A 21,744-nucleotide genomic window follows, 5' to 3' on the forward strand; every position below is an offset into this window, starting at 1 on the left:
CTTTTCAAATCTTTTATTTGTGATCTGTCTATATTTGTACGTAGTTATTTCTTTGTGGAAAAAGAGGAATGGGTGAGTCACTGTAAATAAACAATGTGGCATTGGATTTCATGATCAGTCGACTTTAGCAGCTGAATTCTGACCTTTCAGTTGTGTGTGTGTGTTTTTTTGCACTCAGACAGGACATGTTCTTTTTTTATGGGCATCCTCTGCTTGTGGTCCTCCATAGCACATTATTGATAAACTTCAGAAAGTCAAAAACTCGGTTGCCAGTGTTGTACTGAAACGCCCGAAGGGGAACTATATTCAGCCTCTTCTCTAACAACTCCACTGGTTGCTGATACAGTCCGGTATTGAATGTAAACTCTCCACACATTGCTTTAACGCTGTCTGTGGCTCTTCTCATATCTTTCTGATCTGTTTACATTCCAACAAGACAACTACATTCATCACCAGATAGTCGTATTCTCCAAAGTCCCTCTGTAAGGACCAAGTCCTTCCGTCAAAGTTCCACCTTGTTCACCGTCCCCACCCAGTGGAACTTGCCATATAGATATATTTTGCTACGTTTATTGTACTTAGTGTGTATTTTTTTTTTTTGTTTACATTGTCTTGTCATATTTTGTGATATCAGTTGGACCTGCATAGTTGGATGGATGGTGTGACATACGGTAGTGCATATTATTGCAGCTATTGTTTTGTGAAGTGCATGGAGCATTATTTATGGGCGCTATACAAGTAAACTTTATGTTATCATTCATTTCATAAAGTGTATGGCATGGGTCTTATTCTGACCTGTAGGCACTATATAAATGAATTTATACATTTTAAAAAGTGTATGACATGAGTTTTATTCTGACCTGTCGGCACTCTAAAAATAACCTTAACTCACTCGGGACGACGGAACGCTATAGCGGTTTCGACAATAAAAATTTTTTCCACGTTTTCCTCATGGTGTAGCATAACAATCGCAGCGACACCGGGCATTGTGAAGGGTCAAATGGAAAGTTTCTTCATAAGATTTTGTAACAACACACTCCACAGCGAGTTCAGGACCCCACATGACAAGCTAATCTGCATACATAGCGAAAATGGCGTCGCAGGCGATTTAAGTGGAAATTTTTTTAGTAAACTAGATCACGATCGCGGTTTTTACAGCTGCTGAAGTGATTGAAATGCTTCAGACTGAAGGTTTCGACATCGACGAGGATGATGAAGACGTTGAATAAAGCATCTGCAGTGAAGAAAGCTACCAGCAAGAAGTTACTGATAGTGACAGCTTCTGAGAGAAGTGAATAGGGAGGGGGGTGGGCGTTCACACAATGTGAGGAGAGGGGTCAGTGGGTCAAGTACAGTGAGTTTCATTCAGTTACTTCATGTTTTGGAATTTTTGTGATTTTTTTCCCAACCCTAACAAATGGGTCATCTGTCGGGGAAAAGCAAGGGAGAAAACTATTTGTCCAGAAGTGTAAGACATGGGTTTTATTCTGACCTTTTGGCACTACATAAGAAAACTTATTACCAGTACACATTTGATCAAGTGCATGGCATGGGTTTTATTCTGATCTGTAACCATGTACCTGTGTCCATTTCAGGAGGTGGTAGCATTGCTGTCGAGTTTCTCTCTGCGTGATTCGCAGAGCACTATCGAACAGGTGCTCAAAGTCTTGGCTGCTCTGACGCGTGTAGATAACCATTGCTTTGATGGACACTTTCCTTTGGGGTAAGTTGATTGGCAGCATTCTTTTCTCTTTTTCTCTTCCTCTCTCTTTTTTTCCCCCTTCCTTTGCATTCTTTTCTTCAATGTGTTTTAAATATACATATAGACTGGCAGCATTGCAGAACTGATTGGAAACCATTTGCAAGAGACCCACGCTTTGAGACACAACTAACAATTTGGTGTCATATACTGTACCATGTCAAACTGATGCAAACTAGGCATATCGGTTTGCTCTGCTTGGCCAAATTTTGCACGGCTAACAGTGAAAAGACGAGCTATCTTGCCCGGTCCGCTCTTAGCCAATCAAACGCCTCTAAAAGCTATAAGCGCTGAATCATTCCTTTGGCCAAGGCTCTCCATGCCATCTTGTCAGGTTTACGCTCTGTCTCGTCTTACGCTTTTTTTTGGCTATTAAGCATATTCATTTGGCCTTATTTTGCTGCATGCGGCTTGTGTTTATTGTATTCTTACATTCTGTGTACTCGATTCAACTCGGCCCCCTCAATTCGTTCGTTTTTCTCTACCTCTAAGTCGATCCTGTCTTTCCTTTCTCTGTTGGGGATCGGATTTTCGCTGGGTGCCTAAGCGCGGGTACCATGCCTCGTATGCCATCCCACGAAGGCAGGAATCATGAGGCTGGGATTGAGACTCGGCAAGATCAACGTACAAACCTGGAGGAATCTGTTGAAGAGTTCTAAGTGCTGCGCCCCGTTGACTCTGCACAGAGTTAAGGAAGAAGAAGGAATATGGTTTGCTGTGCTACTGTCAGTTATAGATATTATTCACAACATTTCTCATTCTGTATTTTCATACATGCAGAGACCATGTGTACTTGGCATATTTATTATTCAAGTCATTCCTTTATAATATTTATTTTGTTTGTGCAGAGATCCAGCGAGGAGGTCAGCACAGAGTCGAGGAATAACTGCCCTGGCTTTCAAAGTGAGTGTCTGGAAAACAGAATGGTTACAGACTGAACAAGTGTACTGGTGCTAACATGTCTGCCTTGGAAGCGAAAGATTCTGAGTGTACAGGATCGAATCTCACACTTGCCAAAATTTTCTCATCTTCCACCAGACCTTGAGTGGTGGTCTGGACACTAGTCATTCAGATGAGATGATAAAGCAAGGTCCCATATATAGCATGCACTTAGCGCAGATGAAAGAAGTCATAGCAACAAGAAAGTTGTCCCTGGTAAAATTTCACAGTACAGTTATCCGAACATGTTTTTGTGCGTGACTGAAGCCTGACATAAGTACCTAAAAACACCTCTCACAACATTCTCAGTCAGCTTTAACCAGTTAGGCAGCCTGTTTTGCTACTAAATGTGTTGAGCAATACAGAGTGTCACAATTTGCAGTGGCTGGACTTGAATGACATAGTAACTGTTCTTTCACTGACTTGGCTAAAAAAAAAAAAAGGAATTCAGTGAATTAATCGCTGTTGTTGACAGTTGGAAAAATCTCATGCGTGGATATGATATTGGCATTTCATGATCAATGATTATCAATGTATTAAACGTAGAAATTCTGAAAAAGTACATGTGCATGAGTAGAAGCACATATAAACATCCACACACAAACATAACTTAAACAAAATACATATTTGAAGAATAACTTCATACACATAAAAACTTTCTCAGATCAACATCAGCGATGTTGTTGGAATACCTCGGAGGCATTGATGGCCCTCAAGTGCAGACTTTATGGTTTGAAATTGAGAAAAACCGTCAGCTTCCCCAGGCCCCCACCTTTCAGACTCAGTCACAATTTCCCTATCTCATGCTTGATATCAGAAATATATTATTAAATTTTCTTTAAAACAGATCTTCCTGAAAGGCTGGAAAGTAGCAGGGGTTAACAAAGAAGCAGCTTCCTTCAGTGAGCGAGTTGTGGGTTTCAACATCCACATTCACTCTCATTAATGATTGGTCCTTTGTGTGCATGACCATTTTTACCCTACTTTTTAAGGCAACCAAGCTTTTTAGGGGGTGTGAGTGCTGACTATGTTTGTGTTTCCATAACCCACCAACATGAATTTTAGGATCTTTAATGTGCATATTTGATCTTTTGATGTGCATGTAAAGTTTGCAAAGGCATTAGCAGGTTGGGACATGTCAGAGAGTGGAAGAACCTCCACCTTTAATCTACCAGGAGCTGATACTGAGATTGAACCCAGGACCTTCGGATTGAAAGAACAGCATTGTAATCTTTCCTCTGGATGCCCAGAAAGGAGGTATATAATAATGGCAACCAAAGCAAGCGATCACCATGAAAGGGCTGATCGGGCTTGCTGTCCTGGGTTGCTAACTGCAAAGAAAGATTTCTCAGCCTACTCCCACCCCCTTCCCTCCCCCCCTTCTCCCCCACCCCTCCCACACAAGAAGCTCCATGTGACTGAGGAACAACCCGTCACGTCTTAACGGAATCACTCCTGAAAATCTGAATGAGCACTGAATGTCCATTTTCGTAGGTTTATGAAATTGCTAACTTTTAAGACTGTAACTTGACTAGGAATGTCAACAGAAAAGTTACAAATGTTTGTTATAATGTCAGAAAGCATTGTTTATATTTTGCAGGGAAGTCTTATGAATGTGATGTGGGTTATGATGTCAGGAAGCATTGTTTATATTTTGCAGGGCAGTCTTATGAATGTGATGTGGGTTATGATGTCAGAAAGCATTATTTATATTTTGCAGGGCATTCTTCATCTGTGTCAGCCTCTGCATGGTGACATCACAGCACTGACAACATCAGTAAGGCTTGAGCGTTTTGTGTTTGTCTGTCTGCCTCTCTATTTCCTGTGTTTTCCACTTTGTGTCTGTGATCACATATCAACATCTTTAAAGCTTGAGTGTTTTGTGTTTGTCTGTCTGCCTCTCCATTTCTTGTGGAAGTGTGGGTTTGATGCTATGTGTCTGTGACCATGTATCAACATCTTTAAGGCTTGAATGTTTTGTGCTTATGTCTGCCTCTCCCTCTCATGTGAAAGTGTGTTTTCCACTTTGTGTCTGTGATCACGTATTGATGAACATCTTTAAGGCTTGAGTGTTATGTGTTTGTCTGCCTCTCCCTGTCATATGGAAGTGTGTGACGCTTTGTGTCTCTGATCACGTATCAACATCTGTAAGTGAATGTTTTGTGTTTGTCTGTCTGCCTCTCTATTTCCTGTGAAAGTGTGTGTTTTCCACTTTGTGTCTGTGATCACATATCAACATCTGAAAGGCTTGAGTGTTTTGTGTTTGTGTCTGCCTCTCCCTGTCTTGTGGAATTGTGTGATGCTTTATGTCTGTGACCATGTATCAACATCTGTAAGGCTTGGGTGTTTTGTTTTTGTCTGTCTGCCTCTCCCTCTCATGTGAAAGTGTGTGTTTTTCACTTTGTGTCTGTGATCACGTATTGATCAACATCTTTAAGGCTTGAGTGCTATGTGTTTGTCTGCCTCTCCCTGTCATATGGAAGTGTGTGACGCTTTGTGTCTCTGATCACGTATCAACATCTGTAAGGCTTGAATGTTTTGTGCTTCTGTCTGCCTCTCTATCTCATGTGGAAGTGTGTGACGCTTTGTCTCTCTGATCACATATCAACATCTGTAAGGCTTGAATGTTTTGTGCTTCTGTCTGCCTCTCTATCTCATGTGGAAGTGTGTGACGCTTCGTGTCTCTGATCACATATCAACTTAAGGTTGCTCCTGTGCTTTCCTTGCCATTCAGTTACTGTAGAGAGATTAACCCCTAGGCTGCCTATATGATGAAATAACTCGTCAGCGCAAGCATGTATGCTTCACTGCCACAATGACGAGATAACTCATCATCGAAATATTCTGACTTTAACCTGGTTTGCATTGAGTTCGTTGACAAAAATGCTGGTAGCTTTAGCTTGGGGAATCTTTCTAGATTCTATTCATAGCTAGAAACCCGATCTACGTCATGAGGCAGTCCTTTATTTGAAAGTTTTGGTTGGGTTGCTGCTGCAGTGTTTACCGGACTCCTCTCCTCTCTCACTTAACAAAATGTTGGACACCGTGCTCAAGACATGCGATTGTGGTGCACTAAATCAACCAAGATCGCTTTCTTTAGCTGATGCTCAGAAAGAATTGAAACGTAATTTCGAAGGAGAAGACAGTGATGAAATTTTATCTGACGATTTGATAGAAAATAAAGGGAGCAATGAAGAGACTGGGCAAGATACGACTAGCAGTGAGTGATGCTGGCTGAACAGCTGTAGCATTTGACAGAAATTGAGTGAATTATTAGCAGGACACAGTGTGAGTGATTTTCTTGGCACTCAGCCAACGCGGTTTGATGAGTACTGGATAAAGTGACCTTGTGAGAGGGATGAAGAGGACGGGGGTGGAGACTGAGGGGGCGTGGCCTCACATCCATGTTATCACTTGGAAAAGTCACAATGCATTGTGTATGTTTCTTTTTTTTAATTGTGGTTGTTCTAGTATAATTTGTGTGTGCAGGTATGACCCATTTCTCCAGAAAATATATTTTAGTGCAAATTACCTGACCAATGTTTGTAATGAACAAGTTGAAAATGTGTCAAAAAACAAAACAACAGTATGTTACTGAAAATATATAAAACTGGAAAACATGTGTTTTGTATTCTTTATTCATTTACCTTTCAGAAAATATAAACTTTTATGGGTCTTTCTCCAAAACAAAGAGCACAGAATTTTTTTAAGATATATACCCATTATTTGGGGAAAAAAACCTGGCAAATAGATTTCACTTAAATCTTATTTTCCTGGCAGTGAAAGGATTAATGCCTGTGACCTTTTTAGTGTTTACATATTCCCTGCAGACGTGTGAGTACTTCCTTCCCAACATGTTAGTGACTGACAGTACTTCCTTCCCAACGTGTTAGTGACTGACAGTACTTCCTTCCCAACGTGTTAGTGACTGACAGTACTTCCTTCCCAATGTGTTAGTGACTGACAGTGCTTCCTTCCCAATGTGTTAGTGACTGACAGTGCTTCCTTCCCAATGTGTTAGTGACTGACAGTGCTTCCTTCCCAACACGTTAGTGACTGAGCATACTTCCTTCCCAATGTGTTAATGACTGACTACTTCCTTCCCAACGTGTTAGTGACTGACAATGCTTCCTTCCCTGTGTTAGTGACTGACAGTGCTTCCTTCCCAACGTGTTAGTGACTGACAGTGCTTCCTTCCCAATGTGTTAGTGACTGACAGTGCTTCCTTCCCAACGTGTTAGTGACTGACAGTGCTTCCTTCCCAACATGTTAGTGACTGACAGTGCTTCCTTCCCAACGTGTTAGTGACTGACAGTGTTTCCTTCCCAACGTGTTAGTGACTGACAGTGCTTCCTTCCCAACTTGTTAGTGACTGACAGTGCTTCCTTCCCAACATGTTAGTGACTGACAATGCTTCCTTCCCAATGCGTTAGTGACTGACAGTGCTTCCTTCCCATGTTAGTGACTGACAGTGCTTCCTTCCCAATGCGTTAGTGACTGACAGTGCTTCCTTCCCAATGCGTTAGTGACTGACAATGCTTCCTTCCCGTTTTAGTGACTGACAGTGCTTCCTTCCCAACATGTTAGTGACTGACAGTGCTTCCTTCCCAACATTTTAGTGACTGACAGTACTTCCTCCCCGTGTTAGTGACTGACAGTGCTTCCTTCCCATGTTTGTGACTGACAGTGCTTCCTTCCCGTTTTAGTGACTGACAGTGCTTCCTTCCCGTTTTAGTGACTGACAATGCTTCCTTCCCAACATGTTAGTGACTGACAGTGCTTCCTTCCCAACATTTTAGTGACTGACAGTACTTCCTCCCCGTGTTAGTGACTGACAGTGCTTCCTTCCCGTGTTTGTGACTAACAGTGCTTCCTTCCCAACGTGTTAGTGACTGACAGTGCTTCCTTCCCGTGTTAGTGACTGACAGTGCTTCCTTCCTGTGCTAGTGACTGACAGTGCTTCCTTCCTGTGTTAGTGACTGACAGTGCTTCCTTCCCAACGTGTTAGTGACTGACAGTGCTTCCTTCCCAATGTGTTAGTGACTGACAGTACTCCCTTCCCAATGTGTTAGTGACTGACAGTGCTTCCTTCCCAATGTGTTAGTGACTGACAGTGCTTCCTTCCCATCTTAGTGACTGACAGTACTCCCTTCCCAACATGTTAGTGTCTTACCGTGCTTCCTTCCCAATGTGTTAGTGACTGACAGTGCTTCCTTCCCATGTTAGTGACTGACAGTGCTTCCTTCCTGTGTTAGTGACTGTTCCAAACATGTTAGTGACTGACAGTGCTTCCTTCCCATGTTAGTGACTGACAGAGCTTCCTTCCCAACACGTTAGTGACTGACAGTGCTTCCTTCCCAACACGTTAGTGACTGACAGTACTCCCTTCCCAACATGTTAGTGACTGACAGTGCTTCCTTCCCAACACGTTAGTGACTGACAGTGCTTCCTTCCCAACATGTTAGTGACTGACAGTGCTTCCTTCCCAACGTGTCAGTGACTTACAGTGCTTCCTTCCCATCTTAGTGACTGACAGTGCTCCCTTCCCAACGTGTCAGTGACTTACAGTGCTTCCTTCCCATCTTAGTGACTGACAGTACTTCCTTCCCAACGTGTCAATGACTTGCAGTGCTTCCTTCCCATCTTAGTGACTGACAGTACTTCCTTCCTGTGTTAGTGACTGACAGTGCTTCCTTCCCATCTTAGTGACTGACAGTGCTTCCTTCCCAACACGTTTGTGACTGATGGAGCTTCCTTCCAAACATGTTAGTGACTGACAGTGCTTCCTTCCCAACACGTTTGTGAATGATGGAGCTTCCTTCCAAACATGTTAGTGACTGACAGTGCTTCCTTCCCAACGTGTCAGTGACTGACAGTGCTTCCTTCCCATCTTAGTGACTGACAGTACTTCCTTCCCAACGTGTCAGTGACTTGCAGTGCTTCCTTCCCATGTTAGTGACTGACAGTACTTCCTTCCTGTGTTAGTGACTGACAGTGCTTCCTTCCTGTGTTAGTGACTGACAGTGCTTCCTTCCCATTTTAGTGACTGACAGTGCTTCCTTCCCAACACGTTTGTGACTGATGGGGCTTCCTCCCAAACGTGTTAGTGACCGTTCCAAACATGTTAGTGACTGACAGTGCTTCCTTCCCAACATGTTAGTGACTGACAGTGCTTCCTTCCCAATGCGTTAGTGAGTGACAGTGTGTTTCCACATTCCCTGCAGACGTGTAAGTACTTCCTTCCCAACGTGTTGATGCTGATGGACGGGAACAAGGTCTGTGCCTCGCAGACACTTCCTCAACATCTTCAGCTTGGCCGTCAGCACACCGTCGCCTTCCTCAGGTCAGTCACAGTTTTACCTGTGTTGTGACTGATGTGTTTACAGTTGTCGATGAAGTGTGTGCGGTGACTGCGTGTTTACACATGTGTGTGTCTGTGGGTGTCTTTATCTGTGTGTGTGTGTGTGTGTGTTTTGGTCTCTAAGGCCTGTGTGTGTCTCTGTATTAGTATTTGTATTTCTCTTTTTATCACAACAGATTTCTCTGTGTGAAATTCAGGCTGCTCTCTGCTATCCCAAGGGAGAGCACGTCAGTACATTACAGCGCCACCCCCTTTTTTTTTTTTTTTTTTTTTTTGCCTGCATGCAGTTTTATTTGTTTTTCCTGTCAAAGTGGATTTTCTTCAGAATTTTGCCAGGAACGACCCTTTTGTTGCCATGGGTTCTTTTATGCGTGCTAAGTGCATGCTGCACACAGGACCTCGGTTTATCATCTCATCCAAATGACTAACGTCCAGACCACCACTCAAGGTCTAGTGAAGGGGGAGAAAATATCGGTGGCTAAGCCGTATTTCGAACCAGCGCTCTGAGATTCTCTCACTTCCTAGATGGACGTGTTACCTCTGGGCCATCACTCCACTTGTGTCTGAATTTGTGTGAAAATATGTGTGTGTCTCTGTGTCTGTGTGTTTCTGCTCATGTCTCTGTATCTCTTTGTGTCTCTGCATGTGTGTGTCTTTGAGAGACTTGTATTCTTTAAAACAGTATGCATGATAGAATATTTTCTAAATTAAGGGGGAAAAAAGGTAAAAGATGAAAACATGAAGCAAATGTTCACTTTCTGTGCATGTTACATGTTCCAGGTGGCCCTGAGTGTTTTGGCTGCCTGTGACAGGTTCATGTTGAAGGAGATAGGAGAATGTGTCTGACTGCCTGTGACAGGTTCATGTTGAAGGAGATAGGAGAATGTGTCTGACTGCCTGTGACAGGTTCATGTTGAAGGAGATAGGAGAATGTGTCTGACTACCTGTGACAGGTTCATGTTGAAGGAGATAGGAGAATGTGTCTGGCTACCTGTGACAGGTTCATGTCTAAGGAGACAGGAGAATGTGTCTGACTACCTGTGACAGGTTCATGTTGAAGGAGATAGGAGAATGTGTCTGACTGCCTGTGACAGGTTCATGTTGAAGGAGATAGGAGAATGTGTCTGACTGCCTGTGACAGGTTCATGTCTAAGGAGACAGGAGAATGTGTCTGACTACCTGTGACAGGTTCATGTTGAAGGAGATAGGAGAATGTGTCTGACTGCCTGTGACAGGTTCATGTTGAAGGAGATAGGAGAATGTGTCTGACTACCTGTGACAGGTTCATGTTGAAGGAGATAGGAGAATGTGTCTGACTGCCTGTGACAGGTTCATGTTGAAGGAGATAGGAGAATGTGTCTGACTGCCTGTGATAGGTTCATGTCTAAGGAGATAGGAGAATGTGTCTGACTACCTGTTACAGGTTCATGTTGAAGGAGAATGTGTCTGACTACCTGTGACAGGTTCATGTTGAAGGAGATAGGAGAATGTGTCTGACTGCCTGTGACAGGTTCATGTTGAAGGAGAATGTGTCTGACTGCCTGTGACAGGTTCATGTTGAAGGAGAATGTGTCTGACTGCCTGTGACAGGTTCATGTTGAAGGAGATAGGAGAATGTGTCTGACTGCCTGTGACAGGTTCATGTTGAAGGAGATAGGAGAATGTGTCTGACTGCCTGTGACAGGTTCATGTCTAAGGAGATAGGAGAATGTGTCTGACTACCTGTTACAGGTTCATGTTGAAGGAGAATGTGTCTGACAACCTGTGACAGGTTCATGTTGAAGGAGATCAGATAGGAGAATGTGCCTGACTACCTGTGACAGGTTCATGTTAAAGGAGATAGGAGAATGTGTCTGACTGCCTGTGACAGGTTCATGTTGAAGAAGAATGTGTCTGACTGCCTGTGACAGGTTCATGTCTAAGGAGATAGGAGAATGTGTCTGACTACCTGTGACAGGTTCATGTTAAAGGAGATAGGAGAATGTGTCTGACTGCCTGTGACAGGTTCATGTTGAAGGAGAATGTGACTGACTGCCTGTGACAGGTTCATGTTGAAGAAGAATGTGTCTGACTGCCTGTGACAGGTTCATGTCTAAGGAGATAGGAGAATGTGTCTGACTACCTGTTACAGGTTCATGTTGAAGGAGAATGTGTCTGACAACCTGTGACAGGTTCATGTTGAAGGATATAGGAGAATGTGTCTGACAACCTGTGACAGGTTCACATTGAAGGAGATAGGAGAATGTGTCTGACTACCTGTGACAGGTTCACGTTGAAGGAGAATGTGTCTGACAACCTGTGACAGGTTCACGTTGAAGGAGAATGTGTCTGACAACCTGTGACAGGTTCATGTTGAAGGAGATAGGAGAACCATGCCAGACCAGTGTGAAGATTCTCCTGCAGCACCTGTGCATGCGTGTACCTGACAAGGCAGAGTACCGCACCAAGGCAGCACAGGTAAGTTGTCTTGACACCTGCCAGCATCACTCAAGAAGCTTCTCAAAGCATGCAATGATATGGAAAAACATAATTATCACGTACATGAATCTTAACTCTGTTCATGTTTATTCCTGTTGGCATTTCTATAAACCATTAACCGAAATCATAAACAGTTATACAAAAATAGAAAGCAATCAATATAAAATCAAGACAGTACAATGGCTAATTAAGCCAAATAATGAAAAAGATAAACAATAAAATAGAAATAGAGAGAAGTCAATATAAAATCAAGACACTACAGTGGCTGATTAAGCGAAATAAAGTAAAAGAGTGGAAGAAAGTTTAATGATGAAATCTTTGTGAAGGTAGATGTATGGAATGAGTAAGATAGGTGTATCTGTATGTATGTATTTCTTGATTTCACATGTGTAAATATATTATATAGAATTTGCCGCCAACAGACTTGTACCTGCGTTGTGTGTTGACCTTTCAGGTGGTGGTCAATGTTCTGGAGGGCTTCCCTGATGCCCACTACGCCTTCATGCTCAAGTGGATCGGTGTGCTGTCCAGAAACGAGAAGGTGGGGTTCACAGCTAACAGTCTTTTAGTTCTGTTTTTGACTCACTTGTGTAAACAAAGTGAGTCTATGTTTTAACCCGGTGTTCGGTTGTCTGTGTGTGTCTGTGGTAAACTTTTACATTGACATTTTCTCTGCAAATACTTTGTCAGTTGACACCAAATTAGGCATAAAAATAGGAAAACTTCAGTTCTTTCCAGTCATCTTGTTTAAAACAATATTGCACCTCTGGGATGGGCACAAAAAAATAATAAATGAAGCCTAATTATATGCAAACTTGGTACTTTGATCTGATATTCTGACCCAACAACAAGAGCAGTCATTATTATCATTTTTTGTTCAAACAGGAACTACTTTTGCTAAGCATGGAAGTTTTATTTATTTTGCAAATGTTTTGGTGCAGATAGTAAAAAAGGGAAATTACTCTGTAATTAATGCTAGGGGACCGAATTTGCTTTAAACTGATATTTCTCATCTTTAAAGCTTGGATTTTTTTTTTTTTTTAAGTGTATCACAAGTGAGTCTTGAAGGCCTTGCCTCTCTTGTTCTCTTTCTTTTTTTTTCTTTTTTTCTGAAAAATCAGATGTTACATGTCATGTACAGCTGTCGATCTTCTTTCTTTTGCTTCTGGTTTTGCCGTCTGTCTGTCTCATGTTTTGCCCTTTTCTGGTTTTTCGTTTTGTTTTTTGTTTGTGTCTGTGTTCGGGCTTGTGAATGTGTGTGAGTTGACTGGAACAGAATTGTGAAAGCAAAAAAAAAAAAAAAGTTTTGATAGATAAAACCCTGTTGATTTCCTGTAATTACTTAGCAATTTCAGAAGAGTTGAGGTGTGGTTACAAAATTGACTGAAAAAATAATTTGACAGAAAACAAGAACGCCAGAGAATCGACAAAAAATACGAAAAAAAAACTTAGCCATATGAAGAGCACAGGAACAGGAGTCAAGATGGCTGCCGTTAAAAGAGGAAGCTAGTCAGGGATACAGAGGGGAGGTAACCTACTTCCAGGAGGTTATTGGCCGTAGCTACTTTAGTTTTCTCCGCATAGGCGGATAGTAGTTTGCACAGGACAGGAATCGGACTCCCTGCCGGAGTCTGCACTAGTGGGTCATGGTAAGTATGTTAGATAAACATAATTTTAGGAAAAAAATTTCCTATTAGGGTTGGAGTTGTTCATACTGTTGACCTTCAGTTTCCTGACTGTGGCATGTGTGCCGCTGAAATACAGGTACAGGCGTACCTCAAGGGATGACAACACCAACATGTCGGAAGCTCCAGATTCAGATTCAAGGAGGCATCAAAGTGTGTGGACTGATCCATACACGTCACACCCCTGCTTTTTTTTTTTTTTTTTTTTTTTACAAAAAAAAAGGAATTGTTAGGCAACAGATGCCAGATGTGAGCATAGATGCAGCATGTTCGTCAGGCCGCGAGTCCTTACCAAATTCTGGAGAAAAAAAAAATCAACAAAGCATCGTGTGTTGTGCAGAGCACTGTGAGAGCCTTTTCCTTGGAAGTCCTGACGCTGCTGCTGTCCAAGCCGCAGAGAGAGCTGCAGGGTATGGGTGTTGAACATTTTGTGTACGCATGTTTGTGCTATGACATGCGTGCACGCATGCACACACACAGACACAGACACACACACACGCACGCACGCACGCACGTGCACATGCACTCACACACACACACACACAGACTCACTCTTTCACACACTCTCACATACACTCACACACATGCATGCACGCACGCACAAGAACACACACACACCACAAGATAATAAAGGTATTCTCTTTCTCTTCTCTCTCTGTCTCTCTCTCTCTCTGTCTGTCTGTCTCTCTCTCTCTGTCTTGTCTGTCTGTCTCTCTCTGTCTCTCTCTCTCTGTCTTGTCTGTCTGTCTCTCTCTCTCTCTCTTTCTCTCTCTCTCACTCTGTTTGTGCTTCTTTCTCTTTGCCTTTATATTTTTACTTTCTCATTCTCTGTCTTACACTTAAGTTGATATAGTGAATCAGACAGTAACATTTAACCACAAATAAATCCTCCTCCCGCTCCTCCTCATCTCTCTCTCTCTCTCTCTCTCTCTGTCTGTCTGTCTCTCTCTTTCTCTTTCCCTCTCTCACACTCACATACACTCATGCACATGCACACACACACACACACTCTCCCTCTCTCTCTCTCTGTCTCCTCTCTCTCTCTCTCTCTCTCTGTCTCTCTTTCTCTTTCCCTCTCTCACACTCACATACACTCACGCACATCACGTACACACGCACACACACACACTCTCTCTCTCTCTCTCTCTCACTCTCTTCATACTTCTTTCTTTTTCTCTTGATACTTTTGCTTTCTGTTTTTCTTTGTCTTATACCCATGATCATTATGCTTTAGACAGTGACAGTGTGTATGTGGATGGTGAACTTTGAACATTGCATTTTCTGAGCAAAGAGGGACCAAACTTGGCAACATGGATTATCTTTATCAGCATCCCGTCTTGAATACAACAGAATTAAATATGTAAATCCATGTTATGTCAGGCTGAAAAGTAGTGCTACACTGAGCAGAGACAAAAAGAAATTGATGTGTTGTGGGTAACTTGAATATGCAGAAGATTATTACTTGGATGTGCAACAGATTATAATTTAAATATTAAAAATATCATTAGTTGAATATGTTTAAAATTACAGTGTGAACTCACAGAAGATGACAACTGGAATGTGCAGAAGATTATAAGTTGAATATGCAGATTATAACTTGCACATGCAGAAGATAATATAACTTGAATATGTAGAAGATTATAACTTGAATATTCAAAAGATTATAGCTGGAATATGCAGAAGATTAAAACTTGAATATGCATAAGAACAGCTTGAACATGCAGATGATTTTAACTTAGATATGAAAATGCAGATTATGATTTTAAAATGTAGAAGAATATAAGAATATAACAGAAAATTATAACTTTAATATGCAAATGATTATAACTTGAAATATGCAGAATATTACAACTGGAATATGCAGAAGATTACAACTTGAATATGTAGAAGATTATGGCTTGAATAAGCAGGAGATTATAAGTAAAATATGTATATGCAAAAGATGTAACTTGAGTAGGCAAAAGATTGCAACTAGAAAATACAGAAGATTATAACTTTGAAATGCAGAAAATTAAACTGAAATATCCAGAAGAATATGAATTGAACATGCAGAAGATTATGACTTGAATACCCAAAAGATTACAGTTTGAAAATGCAGAAGATGATAACTCGAAAATGCAGTTTACAACTTGAAAATGCAGAAGGTTATAACTTGAACATGCAAAAGATTATAGCCTGGATATACAGAAGTTAGCATGCATGATTATGCAGAAGATTATATCTGGAACATGGGGAAGATTATAGATTGAATACACACAGCTTATAACTGGAATTTGCAGAAGATTATAACTTGAGTATGCAGAAGATTGTTTAACTTGTGAATTTGAATATGGAGATGATTATAACACAATTCTGCAGAAGATTTCATGATGTACACTAAATCTTCGTTACTGTGTGACCACCAGGTGTGACGGAGGAGGAGAGAGCCCTGGCCTGCCATACTGTGCTGATCAACCAGCTGCTGGCCAGGTGCTCCGATGTGGCTGCTGCGTAAGTTCCTCGCTCCATCCGAGGATAGGCGCTATATAAGTATCCATATCCATATCCCCACGCCTGGAAAAAGTCTTGGGGGAAATTGAGGGAACCATTTCCAGTGCTGAAAAAGTCTTGGGGGGAATTGAGGGAATCCTTTCCAGTGCTGGAAAAGTCTTGGGGGAATTTAAGGAAATCCTTTCCAGTGCTGGAAAAGTCTTGTAAAAAAAAAAGAGAACCATTTCCAAGGCAGGAGAAGTCTTGTAATAAATGAGAGAATTATTTCCAGGGCTGGAAAAGTCTTGGGGAATTCAGGGAATTATTTCCAGGGCTGGAAAAGTCTTGGGAAAATGGGATTACCATTTCTAGGGCTGGAAAAGTCTGGGGAAAATGAGAGAATCATTTCCAGTGTGGAAAAGTCTTGGGGGGGAAACTGAGGGAATCATTTCCAGTGCTGGAAAAGTCTTGTGAAAAATGAGAGAACCATTTCCAGGCCAGAAAAGTCTTGGAAAATTATATAATGCCCTTCAGGGTCAAGGAAAGTCTTTGAATTTTGATCAAACCATTGACCAATACCATTCAACAAAAAGTTTGATACAGTTCAAACAAGCAAAAACACAACAACAAACAACAAAAAGTACTGATAATTTAACTCAATGCCAGGATATTCGCTGATCTTTCATCATCGGTGTAGCAGACAAATTTTTGATTCAGCAAAATTTGTCAGTGTGGTATGGGAAAAGTCCAGAGGTTTGTTTGGTCACATCTGTGGGAATCCTTAACACATTCAACCCCGGAGATTCTACAGCCTCAGCAGGTTCCCCTGCCATATGGATGCGGAACAAACAAAGAAAATGTACTGAAATTGACCAGTTTTTACTCCAAACTGACACGTGGGGACACAGTCGGAAATACTATTGAAGTTAGTTCTCTTAGTTTATGCATATGTTGGATTGTGTACACTGTTTTAATTAAACAGATTTTGACGCCAGGGCTGAGGATTGAATGAGTTAAGTCTTGTATGGAAAATGCCTGGAAAAAGTCATGAACTTTGGTCATGTGGAGTGTTGGCCTTCAGGTAACATGGCCTCTAGGAAGCGAAACAATCTGAGCACACTGGTTCGATTCCCATAGTCACCAGTATTTTCTCCCCTTCCACTAGACCTTGAGTGGTGGTCTGGATGCTAGTCATTTGGATGAGACAATAAGTTGAGGTCCCATTTGCAACATGCATTTAGTGCAATTTAAAGAACCCACAGCAACAAAAGGGGTTGTCCCGGGCAAAATTCTGTAGAAAAAATCCACTTCAACAGGAAAACAAATGAAAATACAGGCAAAAAAAAAGGGGGGGGGGGGGGGGGATTTCGGTGTAGCAACACTCTCTCCCTGGGGAGAGCAGCCCGAATTTCTCACAGAGAGATCTGTTGTGACCAAGAAAAGAGTAATACAAATAATACAAATACACGTGTTGTTGGAACCATGTTGTGACACAGAGTGAGGACCCGAGCGATCACCGGCTTTGCCCAGTGCATGGAGTCGGGTGGGGGGTCCGTGAAGACCACCATTCAGGAGATGATCACCCCCCGATCCACCGCCCCCCAGCCCCCTCGCCTGGACCCCACGCCTGCTGAGGCAGTACGCACCGCGAAGCAAACAGGTGGGCACCTTTACTTACCTGGGTGTGATCAGTTGAAGGGCAGCCTCACAGGTGTTTATTAGTGTTGTTGTCATGTGCTTGTGAAATTTTTTGGTTTTATTTTGTAATTGAACGAAAGGTATATTTCTTGAATTGCTTTCTGACTTTGGGGCTTTTCTGAGATCATAGAGAGAAAGTAAATCCAGTACGTAGTGTTTTGTTTGTATATTTCTAATGCGTGTGTTACCCAGTGCATACTGTTTTTATCATGCATTTCTGATGCACATGTTACCCAGTGCATACTGTTTTTATCATGCATTTCTGATGCACATGTTACTCAGTGCATACTGTTTTGATCATGCATTTCTGATGCACATGTTACCCAGTGCATACTGTTTTTATCATACATTTCTAAAGGACATGTTACCCAGTGCATACTGTTTGCATTTCTAATGCACATGTTACCAGAGACAGGTTTTTAACAAAACACACATTTCTTTTGCCCAAAGAGAAATCAGGAACATGTGTCTTGTGTGTAGCTTCCAGACAGTATCTCATGTAGTGTTTGAACTGTAAGGTTATACTTTTTTTTTCCTCTTGACCTTGACCCATGCACCTTTCTTGGAATGCACAAGTGTGCCGTATTGGTGGATATAATTAGTAACAGAACCAGTGGGCATTTTCAAGCACGAGTCATATTCCTGCAGCAAGGAAAAGTCCGACTACATAAAAGATGGAAAGAACACATTGGTTCCAGAGACTGAATTTAATTTCTGAGAACGCTGTAGCTGCTGAACAATTCAAAACTCACTAATATAAAAGGCAGGAAAGGACTTGTTCTGTTTGTTTTTGGTTTATTTGTATATTGTTTGTGTACATAGAATGGCATGACTACTGTATGATTCAAAACACAGATATAAAAGGCGACAAATGCTTAGTTTTGTTTTCAGCTGTTTGTGCAGTGTGTGAGTACATAACATCCCATGTGCAGATAAGACAGTGGATGAAGGGGAGGAGGACCAGGGAGCTGAGAGGCAGCGGGAGAACCCCAGGGACAGGGAGAGGGAGGAGAGCCACAGCGAGAACAACATCACCCCCCTCACCCCCGCCCCGGGTGCGGACAAACCCCAGACACCTTTCAGATCTGTGGAGCTGACTGAAGCCCTGAATAATAGTGAGTGGCGTCGCAGGTACTGTGTGTTGTTCGCAGTACGGTACTGTGTGTTGTTCACACGTGTTGTTCGCATGGTACTGTGTGTTGTTCACACGGTACTGCGTGTTGTTCACACGTGTTGTTCGCACGGTACTGCGAGTTGTTCGCACGGTACAGTGTGTTGTTCACACGTGTTGTTCGCACACCACTGTGTGTCGTTCGCACAGTACTGCGTGTTGTTCGCACGGTACTGTGTGTTGTTCGCAGTACGGTACTGTGTGTTGTTCGCACGGTACTGCGTGTTGTTCGCACGGTACTGTGTGTTGTTCGCAGTACGGTACTGTGTGTTGTTCGCATGGTACTGTGCGTTGTTCGCACACCACTGTGTGTCGTTCGCACAGTACTGCGTGTTGTTCACACGTGTTGTTCGCATGGTACTGCGTGTTGTTCGCACGGTACTGTGTGTTGTTCGCAGTACGGTACTGTGTGTTGTTCGCACGGTACTGTGTGTTGTTTGCATGGTACTGCATGTTGTTCGCACGGTACTGCGTGTTGTTCGCACGGTACAGTGTGTTGTTCGCACAGTACTGAGTGTTGTTCGCACGGTACTGAGTGTTGTTCACACGGTACAGTGTGTTGTTCGCACAGTATTGCGTGTTCACATGGTACTGCGTGTTGTTCGCATGGTATTGCGTGTTCGCACGGTACTGCATGTTGTTTGCCCAGTACTGTGTGTGATGCGTTCAGTTTGCCATTGTGTGCTGCTGTCCTGTTGTGCTGTTCGTGCAACATGGTATGTCTGTGTAAAAAGTCACCCGCACAGAATAGCTGTCCATAAACAAAAGCACAAAAAGGAAGTGATGATGTGAAGAAAGGGAGGAAAGAAGAGTATTCAGAAAGCAACCATACAGGTTTGTTTTGTTTTCTTAATTGAAGGAGGAAAGAAGTGTTTACAGAAAGTGACCTGTACACAATAGCTGTCAGTGTGAAAAGAGGATGAAAAGAAGTGTGTATGAAAAGTTACCTGGACAGAACAGCTGTTCAGAACCAAAAGAAGCAAATGATCCGAAAAAAGGGTGAAAAGAAGTTTGTATAAAAAGTGACCTTAAACTATTTGACAGAACAGCTGTTTACAGAAAGAAAAAAGGTGAAAAAAAAGAAGTGTGTGTAAAAAGACTGACCTTAGACTAGTTACCAAACAGCTCTGGATATTACCAAAGAGAAAAAAAAAGGCTGGGGTTGGGTGTGTGAAAAGAAGTCTGTGTGTGTGTGTGTGTACAAACTGACCTGCAGAGAGCAGCGTCTGTGGCAGGCCTGCCGGACCGCCAGGGAGTGATTTCCATGCTGCACCGCCGGGCCAAGGAGGACAAGGTGTTCGTGCGCAAGGCAGCCCTCCATGCCCTTCACAGGTTCATCCTCTTCGAGGCACCCGCCGTCAGGAAGGAGGTAGTACACACTCTGCGCTCTCTGTCGAAGTTTTGAAGATTAAGGCAAAAATCACTACAAATGGATGGAAACTGCATGGTCAGGTATTAGGCAGAAATCACTACAAGTGGATGGAAACTGCATGGTCAGGTATTAGGCAGAAATCACTGCAAAAATCACTACAAACAGATGGAAACTATGTGGTCAGATATTAGGCAGAAATCACTACAGACAGATGCAAACTATGTGGTCAGATATTAGGCAGAAATCACTACAAACAGATACATACTGCATGGTCAGATATTAGGCGGAAATCATTATAGTCAGATACAAACTGCGTGGTCATATACGTGGTCAGATATTAGGCAGAGATCACTACAAACAGATACATACTGCATGGTCAGATATTAGGCGAAAATCACTACAGTCAGATACAAACTGCGTGGTCATATATTAGGCAAAAATCACTACAGTAATTACTACAGATACAAACTATGTGGTCATATATTAGGCAAAAAATCACTACAATCAGATACAAACTGTGTGGTCAGATATTAGGCAAAAATCACTACAGTCAGATACAAACTATGTGGTCATATATTAGGCAAAAATCACTACAGTCAGATACAAACTGCATGGTCAGATATTAGGCAAAAATCACTAAAGTCGGATACAAACTGCGTGGTCATATATTAGGCAAAAATCACTACAAACATATACAAACTGCATATATTAGTCAAAAATCACTACAAAAATCAATACAAACAGATACAAACTGCGTGGTCATATAGGTTTGACAAACTGTGTGGTCATATAGGTTTGACATTTTCTTCTTTAGCCAGTGTTGCATAGATAGATGAATGAACATAATTATTATTTTGTGGTGGGTGGTCTGTTGCTTGCTACCATTTTTCTTCAAGGATAGAACTTGGTTTTGTTTCAAACGTTTACTTTCACCATTTTCATTCATTTATTATGACGTTTTGTGATGCAGTGAAAGTATGTTGACACATTTACCCATGTCATAAAGGACCTCATGGCCTATGACAATGGCCACCAGTTCAGCATTGATAGTATCCCCATCTGGAAATTCTGTGCAAGAAATATCCTCTCTTCTTCTCTTCTTCTTCTTCTGCGTTCGTGGGCTGCAACTCCCACGTTCACTCGAATGCACACGAGTGGGCTTTTACGTGTCTGACCATTTTTACCCCGCCATGTAGGCAGCCATACTCCGTTTTCGGGGGTGTGCATGCTGGGTATGTTCTTGTTTCCATAACCCACCGAACGCTGACATGGATTACAGGATCTTTAACGTGCATATTTGATCTTCTGCTTGCATATACACACGAAGGGGGTTCAGGCACTAGCAGGTCTGCACATATGTTGACCTGGGAGATCGTAAAAATCTCCACCCTTTACCCACCAGGCGCCGTCACCATGATTCGAACCCAGGACTCTCAGATTGACAGTCCAACGCTTTAACCACTCGGCTATTGCGCCCGTCATCCTCTCTTCTGTCACTCTGCCTCTGGCTGTCTCTTTTTTTTTTTTTTTTTTTTTTTTGCTGCCCCATCATCTGCACCGTTTCAGTGGCATTACTCCCACGCCGCTCATTTAGATTCCCTTTTTCTGTTGTTTCGTGTTTCTCCCTTGCTGGTCTGTTCACTGCTGCAGCGTAGCACTGAAGCTGTGGGTGATGGGCAGTGAAGGTGATGTGCTGCCTGTTGCAGGACATAAAGTCAAAGTCAAAAAGTTAATAAAAAAAAATGTTTTAATCATCAGGCCTCTGGCCCATAACAACAGGAGTCTCAGCAAAAAGTAGCATGCAACATGTGT

The 21,744-nt window shown here is 42.3% G+C and overlaps 1 protein-coding gene across 1 annotated transcript in view; it reads left to right on the top strand.

Moving 5' to 3' along the window:
• Positions 1-21,744, top strand: part of LOC143286792 (condensin-2 complex subunit D3-L-like) — an 87,196-nt gene that overhangs the window by 9,130 nt on the left and 56,322 nt on the right. Inside the window, exons 8-18 of the mRNA XM_076594577.1 lie at positions 1,596-1,723; positions 2,608-2,662; positions 4,419-4,475; positions 8,923-9,041; positions 11,405-11,516; positions 11,992-12,078; positions 13,563-13,632; positions 15,628-15,712; positions 17,188-17,351; positions 18,322-18,504; positions 19,796-19,929. Of these exons, the coding sequence (XP_076450692.1) occupies positions 1,596-1,723; positions 2,608-2,662; positions 4,419-4,475; positions 8,923-9,041; positions 11,405-11,516; positions 11,992-12,078; positions 13,563-13,632; positions 15,628-15,712; positions 17,188-17,351; positions 18,322-18,504; positions 19,796-19,929 (1,194 nt within the window). The remainder of the gene's footprint in view (positions 1-1,595; positions 1,724-2,607; positions 2,663-4,418; positions 4,476-8,922; positions 9,042-11,404; positions 11,517-11,991; positions 12,079-13,562; positions 13,633-15,627; positions 15,713-17,187; positions 17,352-18,321; positions 18,505-19,795; positions 19,930-21,744) is intronic.

This window comes from Babylonia areolata, chromosome 10 (genome assembly GCF_041734735.1).
Source record: "Babylonia areolata isolate BAREFJ2019XMU chromosome 10, ASM4173473v1, whole genome shotgun sequence".
Lineage (NCBI taxonomy): Eukaryota > Metazoa > Mollusca > Gastropoda > Neogastropoda > Buccinidae > Babylonia > Babylonia areolata.